The 15727-nt window shown below is 38.1% G+C and overlaps 1 protein-coding gene and 1 long non-coding RNA gene across 3 annotated transcripts in view; one reads left to right on the top strand and one right to left on the bottom strand.

Moving 5' to 3' along the window:
- LOC118744736 overlaps nt 1-1921 on the top strand; it is a 31310-nt gene extending 29389 nt beyond the window's left edge. The window contains exon 2 of the long non-coding RNA XR_004993583.1: nt 802-1921. This is a non-coding gene — a long non-coding RNA (uncharacterized LOC118744736). The remainder of the gene's footprint in view (nt 1-801) is intronic.
- LOC118744735 (serum response factor homolog) overlaps nt 1-15727 on the bottom strand; it is a 64459-nt gene that overhangs the window by 39018 nt on the left and 9714 nt on the right. Inside the window, exon 2 of one of the 2 annotated variants that reach the window (XM_036477989.1) lies at nt 10301-10549. In XM_036477989.1, coding sequence (XP_036333882.1) covers nt 10301-10549 — 249 coding nt within the window. Of the gene's footprint in view, nt 1-10033; nt 10550-15727 lie in introns of those variants that run through there. The other variant, XM_036477990.1, reaches the window with a different exon arrangement.

Below are 15727 nucleotides of genomic sequence, written 5' to 3'. Positions count from 1 at the left end.
CGAAAGTGTAACTTGGTTAGTCTCTAGAGCTCCTTAGACCGCCTTCGGTCTACTTGTAGCGTTCAAACGCTAAAAGTTAAATTGATGGCCTTATCTTGATCATGACATGTACTTCGACACTTAGTACTTCACTTGTCAAAAATTCTTTAAAGCAGCTCACAAGAGACTTTTGGGGTAACTAAGAACCTATTGCCGAGATGAAACAAGGCCTTTTCGTTTACAGTTACTGCACTTAAACTTGGTCCTATTTGTCTATTAAAGTAGGTTTTAACGTCAACATAGTATAAAGCATTTAGATTAAACTTCTCCTCTACACTCCCCTACAGACGAAATCGTTAAAGAAACCAATATTTGTTTATAATCAGCAAAGTCAATTCAGGGAGCTGCTGTGGCTAAGTTGTTAAGAGATACGTACTGCTACTCCGTAGGACCTGGGTTCGGTCCTAGTCCGCACAACTTCTAAATTAGAAAACAAATTTCCTAGCAGCGGTCGCCCCTCGGCAGGCAATGGCAAACCTCCGAGTACATTTCTGCCTTGAAAAAGCTTCTCATAAAACCGTTTGCCGATCGGAGGCGGCATAGAATTGTAGGTGCCAAGATTTGTATTCCAAACGCACGCCACTTAGCAAAAGTGCAAGCGCTAAAATATTATTATTATTATGCTTTATAGCTTACTGCACTGTGCGTCCACTGTTTAATAAAATGCCAACTCCTCCACTGTAACGATCATTTCATTATTCCTTCAAATATTTACCACAATATCCGAAAGACAAAGCTAACCGATTCTCGTTTTCTTTACAGAACCGCAACGCGTACTTAGGAGACGCCACCGTTAAGAAGCCTGCGACTATCTACAATGGATTTGAAAACAACAGGACCAGCGGTGAGGTCTAGCGCAAACACACAACATACATATGTACTCGCATGTGCTCATATCTTCACCACACCGCCGTTGTGGCTGTAAGCAGCAGCATCAGCAGCTTTAGAAAAAATGCCGAATTCCAGAAGCGACTACTAAACAATCAATTGGATTACAAAAAGTACGCTTAGGCGATATTATCAGCCAAGAGTGCAGCTGGAACAGAGCAACTGATGGTTGGGACTACGACAACAACGATGAGGTTGACTATTGAAATTAAGAGGGCATACATTGGACTGCTCCTCCACAGCGTGTCACACACATATTCAAACACACGTGCGCGCGGCAAGCACACACGCGGCGCGCGCGTTACCTTTGATGCGACGCACATAACAAAGCGAAAGGTATACGCCGCGGTGGCTAGTGACCAGTCAAGAGTCAACGCGCAATTGCGATTTTTTTACCGCCTTGGACTTGAACTGCCGCTGCCTACTGTTGGCGGCTGCTGACTTCAATCTTATTATACGAGTACGATGAAAAGGAACGAAAATTTTCAGTGGTAGGCGAACGCAAAACTGCACAAAGGTGAATACAATGCGGAATGCTTTCTAAGATTCTTGTCGTTGTTGAGTAAATGCATTTCGAATATTCGTTGTTGGCGGCATTGCCATCGGCTGCAACAGCAGCAAGGGCAACAACAGAGGAGGCATCTGCTCGCTAGTTGGTAGATGAGTCAACAACAATAATAAATGCGCCTGCGTTGTGCCTGCGGGCCAAGTGGGCTGTGGCCGAAAATTGAAGTACGCGCCTAATCGAAAGCAGTGGCTTGGCGATTGTGGTGGTGATGGTGACGGCGGCGACGGCGACGGCGACGAACGCGTGCCGTTGTTCTTCAAATGCTTTGGATGCTGCCGCCACCACCACCACCGTTTCCACGCAATTAAATTTACGAATGTTGCCAATGTAAAAGCGCACGTGGTCACCAAATACTTAGTGATCAACCGCGCCCAGAAGCCGCTAAGTCGGGGAGCTTGAACAGAGTATGTGGAGGGTTTATGCACTAAAAACGTACAAAATTAACGAAAACCTTTGAAATGCCAGCAACACGGGCGCAGCGTAAGCCGACGCGTTTTAGGCATGATACGCACCGTGAAAAATGGGGGACGTATAAAGAGCGCGGAGAAACGCTGAACGGTAGGGCACTTGAAAAGGAGCACAACAACAGAAGATTTCAACGCCAAGACGCGCGCGCTCGAAATTCATACAAAGCGGCGCGCGCGCTCGCCTTCATGCATATGTTGTGCGCACGTATGTGTTTAGCGATATGCGAATTAGCAACAATTGCGCTGCGGAAGTTCAATGCTTCCTCGAGTAGATAAAATAAATGGCGGTTGACTTTTGTTAACTTCAAACTGCTGCGCGGCATACTTACGCGAATATGTAAAATCGTTTGTCGCGCATGCGCTACAATAAGTTATTGACAGTCGATATTTTCGTGCGCGCACAGTTAGCAATATAAGCGCACAAGCAAGAAGAAAAATAAATGAAATTAAAATTTGATTTTCGATTTTGTTGTTACTAAACTTGTAATTGCCAAGAAAATTAAAGCTATGCATTTATGTTTAAATAAAAATCACTGAATGAAAAATGTTCTTTTTTTCTTCTCTTTAACGACATACTTATACATATATATGTATGTATCTACATTGGTAAGTCGGCGATGTGGAAAGTTGGAGACGGAAGGCGCACGCTAAAGTAGGGAGCGCGCATAGCTGCTGTGTGGCAGCCGAAAAAACATGAAAGAATAAAACCATATTTGGTAGTCACGGTAAGAGCGCAAAACACAGATGTATATACATACAGACACACCAGCAAGCACAAACGTAACTGCACACCCGCGCAAAAACAAAACGACAAAATTGAAGAAAAAGTGAGCGCTTAAACACAACAGCGCGCTTGTAAATTGTAGCTAAAGTAGACGTAAATGAGTTGGTAGAAAAAAATATATAACAATTAAAAAATAAAATATATAGATTCTTGTAAGCTTGAAGCGTGAAGAAAAAAAATCGATCAACCCACTACAACGCGCCATCGTTCAGTGCGCGCGCGCGGTACAGCATTTAACCTTGACAGCCAGCTGTTGTGTGCAGTGAGTTGGCGGCAGCGGCGATTCTCTAGCTCACATCTAGCGGCCCTAGCCCACACACGCACACACACTCACTGACACGATCACTTACCAACTCATTGACAAATTCAAACCGCGCACTCACTCATTCGATCGCGCGCTGGTGGTTCGTTCGAACACTTACGCTAGTGCGGCTAGCGCTGGCCGCCAGAACCAATTGCTAGTCATACAATACAATTCATGCATGTACCTACTACAGCGAACAACCCCTACCAAATTTGGTCGGCCGAAGCTTCAAGCGGCAAGCAAGCGCACTTACTTATAGATACATATATGCATTTAATATTAATTTAATAAATATAATAAAAACCTGATTGTTTTAACTATTGTTTACTATGGCGCGCAGTAGTAAGCTAAGCTACAGCATAGTTGGCACTGTTGATAATGAACTGTGGCCGCCGACGGTGGAGCTGATCATGTAGATCATTGTGAAGATCACTCAGAGATCAGTGGCACACATGGCTCATTTGAGCGTGCGCGAGCCCCCACACCGGCTGATTGCTGAGTACTTTGCATACAAAAAATGTATGTAAATAAGAGTTCGAAAACAAAAACACCTACGAGCAGCCAATCACTACTAAAGTGATCGGCCAAAGCATGCGGCGTCGACTATGCTTAACAAGCCTGAAAGAGTGGAAAATTTATTTATTATTTTTTTGTTTACTGAACGACGCTTGCGTTGCGCTGCGCTGATATGTTTTTTACCACGTTTATATCAACTCGCTTTTTTCATATTTTTATTTTCGTGCTATCGGCAATGTCATTTGCGCGCATGCGCTTGCCTGCCTACAACTGATCGCCGCCGCGCTGAGTGTATATGTATGTACATAAGACACTCATACAACTGAATATGTTTGCATGTATGCAAACTTTTGGGCGGCATGGCACACGTCATTGTGTCCCACGCTTGCCAGTGCCACACTGCTGCCACATTGCCACTGACATTGACATTATTCACTTTGGGTGGGGGCTCAGGCCCGTAGAGTGCGGAAAAGCTCAGTGAAGATCAGCAGAAACAAATTGGCGAGCGCTCTACTTATCTCTGACTTATTGGAGTTTTGTTTTTCAAAAACAAGCTAATTAAATTAAGATACCGCATTATTTTGAAGCTGGATTTCAAAATAAAAATTTAAGTATTCATATAAATTTTTACATTAGCTTTTCGTATTTTGATTTTTTGTTTTGCATGTAGCTTAGCTTAGCTTGCGTAGGCTTCAACTGGCGCTGGTTTTACGAGAAGCGGAAGCGACGACGCAATATGCATTTTAATACGCATAAAACAAACAAAAAGTGTACGCGTAGTGCGTACAAGTTTTTGGTGCGAATCGAGTATGCACCTACCATTACATATTTATGTATGAATGACCTAGCAGTTGATAGCGCCGATTTATGAATGAATTTACGAAGTTGTATTTGAACATGTTTTTGGGCAGCGCTCATGAATGCAGTGCTTTGTTGCAAATCATTCACAAAGAGGTTGAAAAACTGTATGCATATGTGCTAGAGAATTCAATCTCAACTAAGTTATTTAATAAAAATAGAAAAGGCCGATACCAACAATTTCTATTAGGTTTTCACATGAATGTCAAGGACCAACAGTTTCTGAGGATTCATAAGGTTCGTTCGGTGAACATTTGTCCAGAACGGACAAAAAATTAAGTAATGTGGGTAAGTTCGACTGCCTACTTTAGGCAAACCATTCAAGAGGAATATCCGCCAGTCCAAGGCGAATTTATATAAGGTGGTGTTACCGGATCAACTGATTTCAAGGCGAATTTGTACTGTTTGTCAAAGTGAAGTGTTTGTTGTAATTTTGGTTTGCACTGATTACCAATGTGTGTATAATTTGTTTGTGCAGTTTTTGTGTTTGGGCTGCCGCTACCACCTTGTATAAATTCGCCTTGCGTCCCTCCTATGTCCGCGTCCAAAAAAGGCGATCCAAAGTGCCGCAACTAGCTTTTATAAAGCCGCGGTCGAAAATGCCACTGATCCTACTAATCCTACTAATACTATTTTAAATGTGAAAGTTTGTGAGTGAGTATGTTTATTGCTCTTGCTAAAACTGCTAGACGTATTTCAATAAAATTTGGCACACGGATAGGTTGAGCCTGGAATAAAATAAAGGCTATTTTTTGAAGAGAGTTGCCACCTGTTTCAAAATTAAAATCGATTAATAAGCACGTTAAATAAAATATGACAACAGTGTAGATGTCAAACGAAAGTGGCTGCAAAACGATTCATTTCCAAAATATTTTTGTGGGGGTGCCACCTCTTAAAAAAGTTAAAATCGATTAATTCATACGTCAAATTGTATCATAATAAAGTGGGCGTCAAACGAAAGGTGTTCAAAAAATATTTATTTCGACATTACTTTTTAAGAGGCTTGCCACCTATTGAAAAAGTTAGAATCCATTTACAAGTTAAGCGAAATATTTTAATATGGGTATCAAACAAGAGGTTTAAGAAGGCATTATTTCAAACCTATTGTTAAAGGTAGCTGCTACCTGTTTAGAAATTCAATGGCAATTTAATTAACAAGTCAAATTGTACCACAACAAAGTGGGCGTCAAACAAACGGTTTCCAAAAACGATTTGTTTCGAAATTATTTTTTAAGATGGTTGCTACCTGTTAAAAAATTAAAGTCCACTAAATTATCAAGTTAAGCGAAATATTTTAATAAAGGTATCAAACCAGAGAGGTTTAAGAAAGCTTTATTTCGAAACTAAGTTAAGTAAAATATTTTCATGTGTGTATAAACCGAGAGGTTTATGGCCTGGATTAAAATATAGCATATTTTTTGAAAAGGGATGCCACCTGCTTGAAAAGTTAAATTCTACTTTAAACCATAAGTGCATCGAAATTGTACAATATGGATGACAAACGAACGAGATCTAGGAAAGCTTTGGTTGCGGAGACATTTTTAACAGGATTGCCACCTATTTAAAACGTGAACATCAATTTAAATAATACGTGGAATGAAGAATTACAATCAGGCCGATTCTGAACAGAAACTCCCTGGAAGTTTTCTCTCTTTTCGCTTTGCGCCTATCATGAATAAAAACTCCCTGACGATTTTTTACTTTATATGGCGGAGTTGAGCTGTTAAAAAAGTGCCAAATAGTTATCGAAGTTCGAATTTCCTCCTCCCAAATTTTCGGGGAAAACAGTATTCCTTGGGAGTTTATTATTGGAGGATTTCTTTCTCGGGAGAAACTAATCCTCAGAGAACAAACTCCCCTAGAGTATTCAGAATTGGGCTGAATATGGATGACAAATGAATGAGGGTTAAGAAAGCTTTATTTTGAAGAGTGTCGCCACCTGTTAAGCATTCAAATACCAATTGAGTAAAGTATTACAAGATTTGTTTCGCAAATATTTCTAAGAGGGTTGCCCCATAAAATTAAATTTAATCAGTATGTAAAATGATGGTAAGTCGCACAAAAGATATTTAAGAACGTTTTATTCCTAAAATATTTTGAAAAGTGGTTCAAAGTGCTTTTAAAGGTCTAACTAAGTTTAGTCAGTTTAATAAAATATTACAATATTTATGTCAAACGTTATATGTAAGTTGAAAAAAGCTTTATTACGAAAACAGTTCTGAAGAAGATGTCACTTGTGTTTAACCCGTAATAGTCACACGAGGTCCAGTGAACCCCAGCCCAACTTTGCGGCTATATATTTTATGTAGAAACTATTTAAAATCCACTTTGTGACTTTACCTGTTATTTCTGGAGTTTTATTCAATAAGTCCCTTTGGAAAACCAGCATGGCGTCAGTCGATGTACACAAATCGATTTGCACCGACGAATTTCGGTCTGGAGTCCACTGAACCCCGTGTGACCATAGTGCGGCAAAATCGAATATTGAGCACATTCATATGTAGGTAATATAAATCCCATGTATGAACCAAATCGGATTTTAATAACGGGGGTTTCAAATATCTCGATTTCTCCGCCACCTAGCGGACTAATTCATACGGAAGTTGGTTAAAATTCGATTGCATGCTTTGACCCAAACAGACATATGTACATAGCCGTAGCAAGTTAAATAAAAGCTTTTAAAAATGATAACTTTAGCAATAGAAAATAAATAGAGAAAAAAGCTTAGTTGACTCACTAAAAAACGAATATGGGTTTAAAGAAATTGCGTCAGTCGGTTCAGCATAAAAAATATGTACTATTGAGTTTTTAAAAATCAGAAATACACTGTTTAAGAAACAAAGCAAAAAGTTCCCCAGTTTCGAGTCACAAATTCACTAAAATTACAATAGTTTCGTATTTATTTTTATATAATTACAGCGGTTATGGGATTTTTGATTTTGATTGTGTAAATTTTTTTGTGTTCTAATATAATATTTTAAGAATTATTTGGGAGCCGATTAATTGATTTAATAGTGCATTTGCTAAACTTAAAAAATATTTTTTTTATTTCCTTTTTTATACAAATAAAGTATTGTCTTCTTTACTATGGTTTTTTGATTTCCGTTTGACAGAAATAAATAAAAGTATGTATGTATATGTATGTGTGTTTTGTTTGTAAAAGTAAAAACCATAACTAAATGGTATATAAAACTAAAAAAGTGTCTACATACATCAAATGTGCTAAGCATTAAATAATAGAAAAAATATAGCGATGTTCTGAAATTCATGTTGGCAGTTCTACGAAGCGTGTTTTACGCACAAATTTTTGCATTCGGATTTTAACAGGAGTTTGGAAAAATTGTAAATAAGTGAATCAAACATTTTAGACAATGTACATTTTGGGCACAAAATTGATTTAGGTAGGCAATTTATTATGAATAGAAAAAGTTTTAGTTTTCAAAGCATGCTTCAAAATTGTAATACGGAAAATTTTAATTTTTGCTTTTAATTTTTTACTCATTTTACAACTTTAGTAAATCTGATTAAATAAATTTAAATATTTTTTTATTAGCATTTGAACTTTAACTTGAATATATTTGAAGCAATTTCTTTATTAGAAAACTTGTGTGGTTTCTAAAAAAATTGCAAAAAAAAATTTTAAATTCTTTTGAAATATTATTTTTAATTTTTATTGCCTTAAGGTCGCTTTATCAATATTCAATAAGTTAAAAATTTTTGTATACAATAAATTGAAAAAATGGAAGTACAAGAGGTTAATTTTTAATGCTTTTATTAGTTTTGAAAGATTTTTTTTAATCTTATACGCCCGAAAATGTTTTTGTAAAAATTAAAATATTTTAAAAAAAATTACAGAAATTAGATAGTAAAAAAAAATTTGTTAAAAAAAGTTCGTTGAAAAAAATCTAATGAAATATGTTTAAAAAAATTTACGAATTGAAAAAGAAACATGTAGACAAAAATTTGCTTGTAGCTTAAATTAGCTCTATGGCATTTCATTAGAACAACTTAGGTGAGTTCAGAAGAATTCAATTTGAATAAAAAAAAAGTTTCTCTTGAAAATTTGTTTAAAGTTTTCCGAATTTCCTGTTTTTGAGTCACACACGCCTTCAGCTCCATACCAATACATGAATTTTTATGATTTCGCTTAATTTTTTTTTTTTTGATTTCGCAAATCTACTTAAATGACAATAAGCAACTTTGTCTAACATTTTTGACGTATGTTTAAATTCTTACAACAACTAAACACTTACTACTTTACTACTACATACTAAAACAAACACATTATGCAACCGATCACGCTCATTCTCATATCCGCGACCACTACTACTTAGACTCTTCTGCAGCAGAATATTTTTTTTACACTATTTATAGTATTTTTTTTATTGGTAATTACTTATGTAAATTATTTATTGCACGTATCATTCGCAAATTAAAAAAATATTTATTTCTAATTTATTTTTTTACGCTTCGTTTTTCTTATTTTTGCAATAGCCGACGAAAACTTAAAGCTTTCGAGTTTGTTCAAAAATGGCACTAAATTCAGTTAATAACTTTTTTATTTAGATAAGAAAAAATTCACTAGTTTTTCTCTTTGCCTTCATTTTCACACGATATTTCGCCCTTTTCGTCTCTTTGTGATTTGTTTATAAGACAATTGATTGTCATTTGTTATTTTTTTACTATTTTTTTTAGAATGGGTACAGTAGGCTCCAATTTATGGCACTGGTACACGCTTTGAGTGCAAGAAGTGAAGCTGAGGGTGGCGTGTTAAGTGCGGGTATGTGTCATTTGTTTGCTCGCCCCACGACTCAAGGATATGCCACGCACACACGCTCGCTCGACGCCTAAAAGCACACTTCACTTCATTTAAATATATGCAACTATGGAGACATGTGTTTGACTGGCTTAAGTGGTGTTTGGAAATTGAAGTACGAGTAAAATATGGCACAGTTCAACTTAATGGAGATTACAACAAGAATATGATATGTATGTACGTATGTATGTAGGTAATTGGATTTTGTCTTATTACTTTAGATTTAGATTCGTGTCAACTCATCATAAATGACTAGTTTCGTATTTTCGTTTTTGTTTTTGTTTTCTACTTCTTTTAGTTCTCTTCATATTAAAGTATTGAGCATTTATGTTCTAATTTAAGGCGAGATCATTGATCGTAATATTCGTTATTATTTATTCGATACATACAACTAAGTAATATTGCTGATAAGAAAGCATGCGCGAATGCAGCTAACGTTTATGACCACGAGTACTACGTTACGTATTTTCACTATATGTATATTATATGCAAGAAGGTAGTAAAAGGAAATACATATAAGTAGTTTGGAATGTCGATTTTTACTAATTAATTAATTAAGTACATGCGTTTAAATAAAGAAAAAAATGTGACAGCTGACACTATAATTTTCATCAAATCTAGAGTAACGCTAAGCCGCACGAAGGCACTGTATGCACACAGCACACAACAATCAAGCGCATGAAAGCTTTCGTGAAAGCTTAAATGAAAGCACTGCACGCATTCAAGCGCTTTCACACGCCAGAAAAATGCGCTTACAAGCAATTTGATTGCATATCCTATCGCCTAACATTTGTGTTATGCCCTGCCAGCCATCATTCACCTATCGCTGCGAATGCGTATGCGACATGTGTGAGTGCGTCGAATGTGGCACATGTGGTACGTGCGTATGATGCGCATGCCCACCGTGCGTTGCGTACGCTTGCGCGTGCGATAACGGTGATGGTTGGCCACCACTATATGGCGATTGCATTATACTCTGCTCGAGTCCGTAGTGTGATGCGGGCGCTTGCGGATGACTGAGATGAGCGTGACCGTGATGGCCGTAAATTAATTGTCTTACTTTTGAGTCCTCGTCTGCTATGTTATAGCTTAGTTCGGTCTCTTCGAAGCCAGTCGCTGACATACGTTGATCACCACCGCCCACACTGGGCGGATCTGGTGAATTAAGACATGTTTGTATTAGTTGTTTACCAGCCTCTGATGTGATCATTGGTTGTAATTTGCGGGTGGCGAACGTATAAACGTGCCCAGTCTCTGAGGCGACTAGCAGCATCACTTGTGTGCCAGTTAATGTAGAGAGCTCGTACGCCTGAAAGGAGAAAAGGAATTAGGTTATTATTAGTTAAAAGCAATATTTTGAGAAAAAGGTAAGTATGAAAAGAGAAAAAGTACAGATATTCTTTTAAAGAAAACCTAAGCATAAAAAATTGGAGCTACCTATAACTCAGGCTACTGGTGCGCCTTGGTAAATTTTAATAAATATTCATTGAACACCAAATAGTGGCACATCAACGTTATGTTCGCCATATAAAATAATTTAAGTCAGCAAGGCAAAGCATCAATCGAATAGCTGACTGTGGCTTCAGCCAAAAAAGGAGCATCCTCTAAGCAAGTCAGGCTAACTCAACACGAACGAACACTACAACATATTATTTCTTTGCAGTTCTCATCAGGTTTGTTGTAGTAGTGCCCATCTCGGCTGTTAACCCAAAACGAACCAACATTAAAATAAGTATTTTCTTTCAAGTTACTGCTGTCCTCTGCAATTTTGAACAGGTTTATTAAAATTTTGAATTGAAGTAGTGCACATACCGTTTAAAAAAGAATTTAACACGGGTTGGAACTCCCTACATTTTTCGTAGTTATTTTTCTTGTTAGTCGACCAGTGAACTATTCGATAATCATCGAAGTGTACTACAGTATGTATGTATGTATGCATCCAGCATGGTCGGTTTTAAAAAGTTTTTTTCAGTTGCTGCTGTACCTCATCGGTGAACGACAACTCCTGGAATAATGCGGGTTAGCTCGACACCCTTTTGTCGATTTTAAAGCTGGGTTAGAAAACACAAAAAGCAGCTACCTCTAACGCAGTTTTTAAATTTGGTAGTCTCGCAAAATTAATACGGTCCAATTTGGGAAGGACCTCTCTGAACCGTTCGAGGTAAAATGAGGTTTTAGACAAGACGACTATATGATATGAACTGCCCATTTTAATTTCAGCAGCGCTGTGGTCATCGAACTGATCGCCACAGCCCGTGGGCAATATTTTCCCCCTCAGAAAAGGAAGCAAAAATGGTTTGTTTTGCGGTGGACTACCAAAAGAAAAAGTACCTATTGGCGACATGCAAAGAGCCTATGCATATGGAAAAATAAAGACCTTGATACTTCCCAGTCGTGTCGGTTAGTCCATAAGTGATTTGTTACGGATGTGGTGTACTCATCACTTTTCCTCAGTCGATAACAAAACGGTGGTTGTAGGGAGTTATCCGCATCGTCGATTAGCATTTCCGAACTAAGTCTAGCAATCTAATCAACTATTTCGTTACATTCGATATTGTTGTGTACAAGTACCCAGCAAAGAGTTACGTGACGTCACGCAGTGATGCTATTCCTCGACAGAATAGTCCCGAGCCTCCAAGGAGGATGTCAGGAAACAATGACATGTAGGGACGGAGTTAGTATGTACTGTTGGCTCAAGCAATGCGTAACATTTCCGAATAATTCTTGACTTTACTACCTTGAATACTAAACCTATCACTGCCGTTTGTATATATGTAGTACTTTTCCCTAATAGACATTTCCTTTTTTTTTAATATAAACACCCTGCTCTATGGCAAAGAATTCTGCCTGAAAGACACTGCAGACGTTAGGCAGGCAATAGAGAACCGCACTTCTGTTTTCGTCTTTAAGCTATGAGTGTAGATGGCAATACCATTATTTCCGGGAGATATGTCGGCATCGCATTCTTCTCTAGTTATCTAGATATCGTATACGAATCCTGAAACCCAAGTCTGGCAATCTAAGTCAGCCCTGACCCCGTTAAGCCATCATCCTTTTAAGTTTATAAAAGGTTGCTGTGAGTCCTTATTTGAGCTGCCACTTATAAATTCTTGGTGCGGCTTTAAGTGCACTGTTCACATCGCCTGATATAACGAGGCATGCGCGTCTCTGCACGGTGCTAACTTTTATCTGATTGCCACTTTAATAAAATGATTTTCACCAGACTATGGCTGCATAAGTTATAATGCCTGTCAAACAGAGATGATAAAGCTCTGCTGGAGATTTCGAGATCTATAGCTCTGTTAAAGAGGCTGATGTTGATTGAAGAACATGGAATGTAGAAGTACAGAAGCGTTCTAATGGCACGCACATAGTTAATTAAAATATCTTTTGACTCGGCGCCCGTGGGTGAGAAATGAAGGTAAGAGCACCCTTGAACTTTATGGCAGGGCTAAGAGCAGAAGGACCCGGGTACACTTAGGTTGAACCACTACAAAAAAAATTATTTAAGGTTCTATTGACCAGACAGGTATTTTCGAGGTGGCTGAACACGAATCTGAAGTTCGTTTTGTTGCATCAAGTCAGGATTTTTCCTAACCTCAAAAACCTGGACTTTATGTGATTACCAAATTTTAAAAAATATAGGTTATATTGACGGATTTACTTTAATCTTGGTATTAAGAAGTGTTTAAGGTCGCTGATTACGAGTATGTATTAGGTTTTTTAAAATCCAAAATGGCGGCTCGAATTTTAAATAGCAAATTGCGGGTCCAAAATGATGGATATTTTTTACATAACTTTTAAATCCGCCAATATTTATAAAAAAAAAATCAGGTTAGAAAAGGATCCTAACATGATGGAACAGAACGGACTGCAGTTTGGTGTTCAACGATCCCAAAAACATAGAAAACACCTGCTGTCTGCTCGAGAGAACTTTTAACCGATTTTTTTTTTGCCCTTTGCTATGAGAACTTTGCAAAGAGGAGAGAAAGTTAGCGAAGTTACTTGGTCTTGTTGCCAAATAAGAAGAAGAATGTTTGCGTGCTTCATAAAACTAACCTAGTTTCAAAGTTCAACGAACTCTTTCATTGTCTGATCGCAACATAAATGGCGACGTAGTCATAGATTAGCCAAGCTTTCATATATTTTGCAGCAAATAGACTTACAGATTTGGGCAACAAAACGCTATTCGATCAAATGTACTTAAATTAGTACAAAGTTCGGTTAGCCATACATTTTATTTCATAAAACATGAAAACAAACGGGAAAGAGAAAAAGATGCTTCAGACGTATGAATTGGCATACATACATAAGGACATTAGGGTGGCGCACCAAAAAAGTTACGGTTCTTCCACCGGAAATATAGAATTTATTATATTTTAGGACGTCCGCCAAAAAATTCTTTTTAATTCTAGCTCTGATCCAATACTTTTGGTGTAAAATCCTGTAAAAATGTCAAACAGCAAAATTATTATCTGAAGTGAGAGTAAAAAGTGAGTAAAAACAAAAAGTACGGGAACAAAAAAAGCATTTTTTCTTGTAAAAACGACAACCAGTAATCGCTTGACAGTTTTCAAGATTTTACCACAAGAAAATTTTCGGGTAAAATCTTGCAACTTCATTCTCTACACAACTCTCCAAAAATCACTCTCATTTAAAGGATTTTGGAGTACGCGATCATTGTTCTCGTAACTTCCTGCAAGTTTTGTGTAAAAACCTGCAAGTTCATGGAGTACTGGATCAGAGCTATTAAGATTTACGTGAGCTGGGCTGATTTGAAAATACTGCAAAAAATCTCATTAGGTATTTTGATTCCGATGATAAAATTGTTTAACATTTTTATTTAGACTTTCTAGGCGTTTACCGTTCATCTGAGGTGATTTTTTGGCAAAAAAAAATTTCTACCTAATTTTGTTTATAAAAAAAACTATTTTTGGAGGTACTTCCAGCTCCCGTAAATCTTAATATTTTTCTGAAATATTTCGGCGGAAGTTTCAAAATATAATAGATCTTATAATTCCAGCGACTTTTTTTATGTTACTCTACATACACCCTAATGTACATAGGTGTGCGTCATAAATATTTAGCGACATCTGCCGAAAGTGGGTGGTTGGACTGGGTAGATAAGCAAAATCTATGAACGTGCTTGGTTAACTACCAAAATTGGTCAATGCTTTAACATTTTGCGTGGATGTTGGCAGAGTTTAGGGCACCGGCATAGCGCTATGAGTGCGGGGGTTGACGCTACCACCAGATCTGTGTCCACTGCAAACTTATTTTTGTTAACAATTTTAATTTAAATATATTGTTTAAGTGCTAAATAATGCTCGTATGCCAAAAAGTTTTACATTTGGACTATATTCTCGCGCACATGATATCATCAGCAGTCAGTGAAACGAAGATGAGTTGAGGGGCAAGCGTAAACTGTAGCTTTACTTTTATTTTTTATTTATTATTAATTTTTTTTTTTTTGTTCATTTATTGCTTAAGCAACCACGCATGCGTGGGTTAAGTCTTGCTCATTTGACTACACAATGACGATATGGTGCCATCATCAACATCAGCAACATCATCTGTGGTGCCAGCATGCGCAAGCGCGCTGATATGAAATCTAAAACGTAGAAGCATATTGAAATCTGCACGCCTACATACAGCGCTTTCTGCTGCAAATAATTATACAAATCAAAATGTTTATTGGAAAAGTTTTGTTGAAGCAGCAGTAGCAGCAGGCGAAACTTGAAAGAATTTCACAAAGCAATATGTATGTAGCGTCACAAAATGTCGATGCTGCTTCACCACAGCCTCTTCTCTGTAGCGTGCCATGCCAATGCCAAGGAGGTGTCATTGTGGCTGCCACCATCAGAGCCGCCGCCAGCGCAGCCGCCACGGCGATAAATGGCAGCCCAAAACATGAATTCTACATACAAATATGCACGAGTATGTGAATGTTCGCCAACCACCACCTTGCCATTCGCGCGCGGCGTGCCGGTGGTATTCCACGCCGCCGCGTCGCGTAGCGGACAGGATCAAATGTGAAAATTGTCGCACGTGCGATGACCACAAATAGAACATGTAAAACAGCGGTAGCTACAGGCGAAAGAATTAAAATATGTTCAAATAAAAGCATGGCTAGCAGCAAAGAACCCAGCAGCAACAACAACAACAACAGCAAAATAAACAACACCCGTGGCCAAAGTGGCTAGCGCATTGCGCGCTGCAAAATAACAATGCATGTGTCTCGTAGCGTCGAAGCGCGCGCGCGAAAAGGATGCCGCCAAAAGGTGTTAAATTGAATTTACGAAGGATTGCAGCAGCGCGGCTTGTCGCAGTTTGTCTGCCGGGCTGCCACAAGCAGCCTGCTACTTGTAAATCTGCGTAGCTTTGGTCAAAAGTGCCACAAGAGTAACACGAACAACAGCAACAACAACAACAACATATTCACACGGCATTACCGGCAATTGTATTCTTTGGGGCGGTAGGTGTGTCG

Source organism: Rhagoletis pomonella, unplaced genomic scaffold (genome assembly GCF_013731165.1).
Source record: "Rhagoletis pomonella isolate Grant_MI unplaced genomic scaffold, Rhpom_1.0 Rhpom_scaffold_00008, whole genome shotgun sequence".
NCBI classification, from domain to species: Eukaryota; Metazoa; Arthropoda; class Insecta; order Diptera; family Tephritidae; genus Rhagoletis; species Rhagoletis pomonella.
Note: the sequence above shows the minus strand (reverse complement) of the source record. Positions and strands in the feature narration are given on the sequence as shown.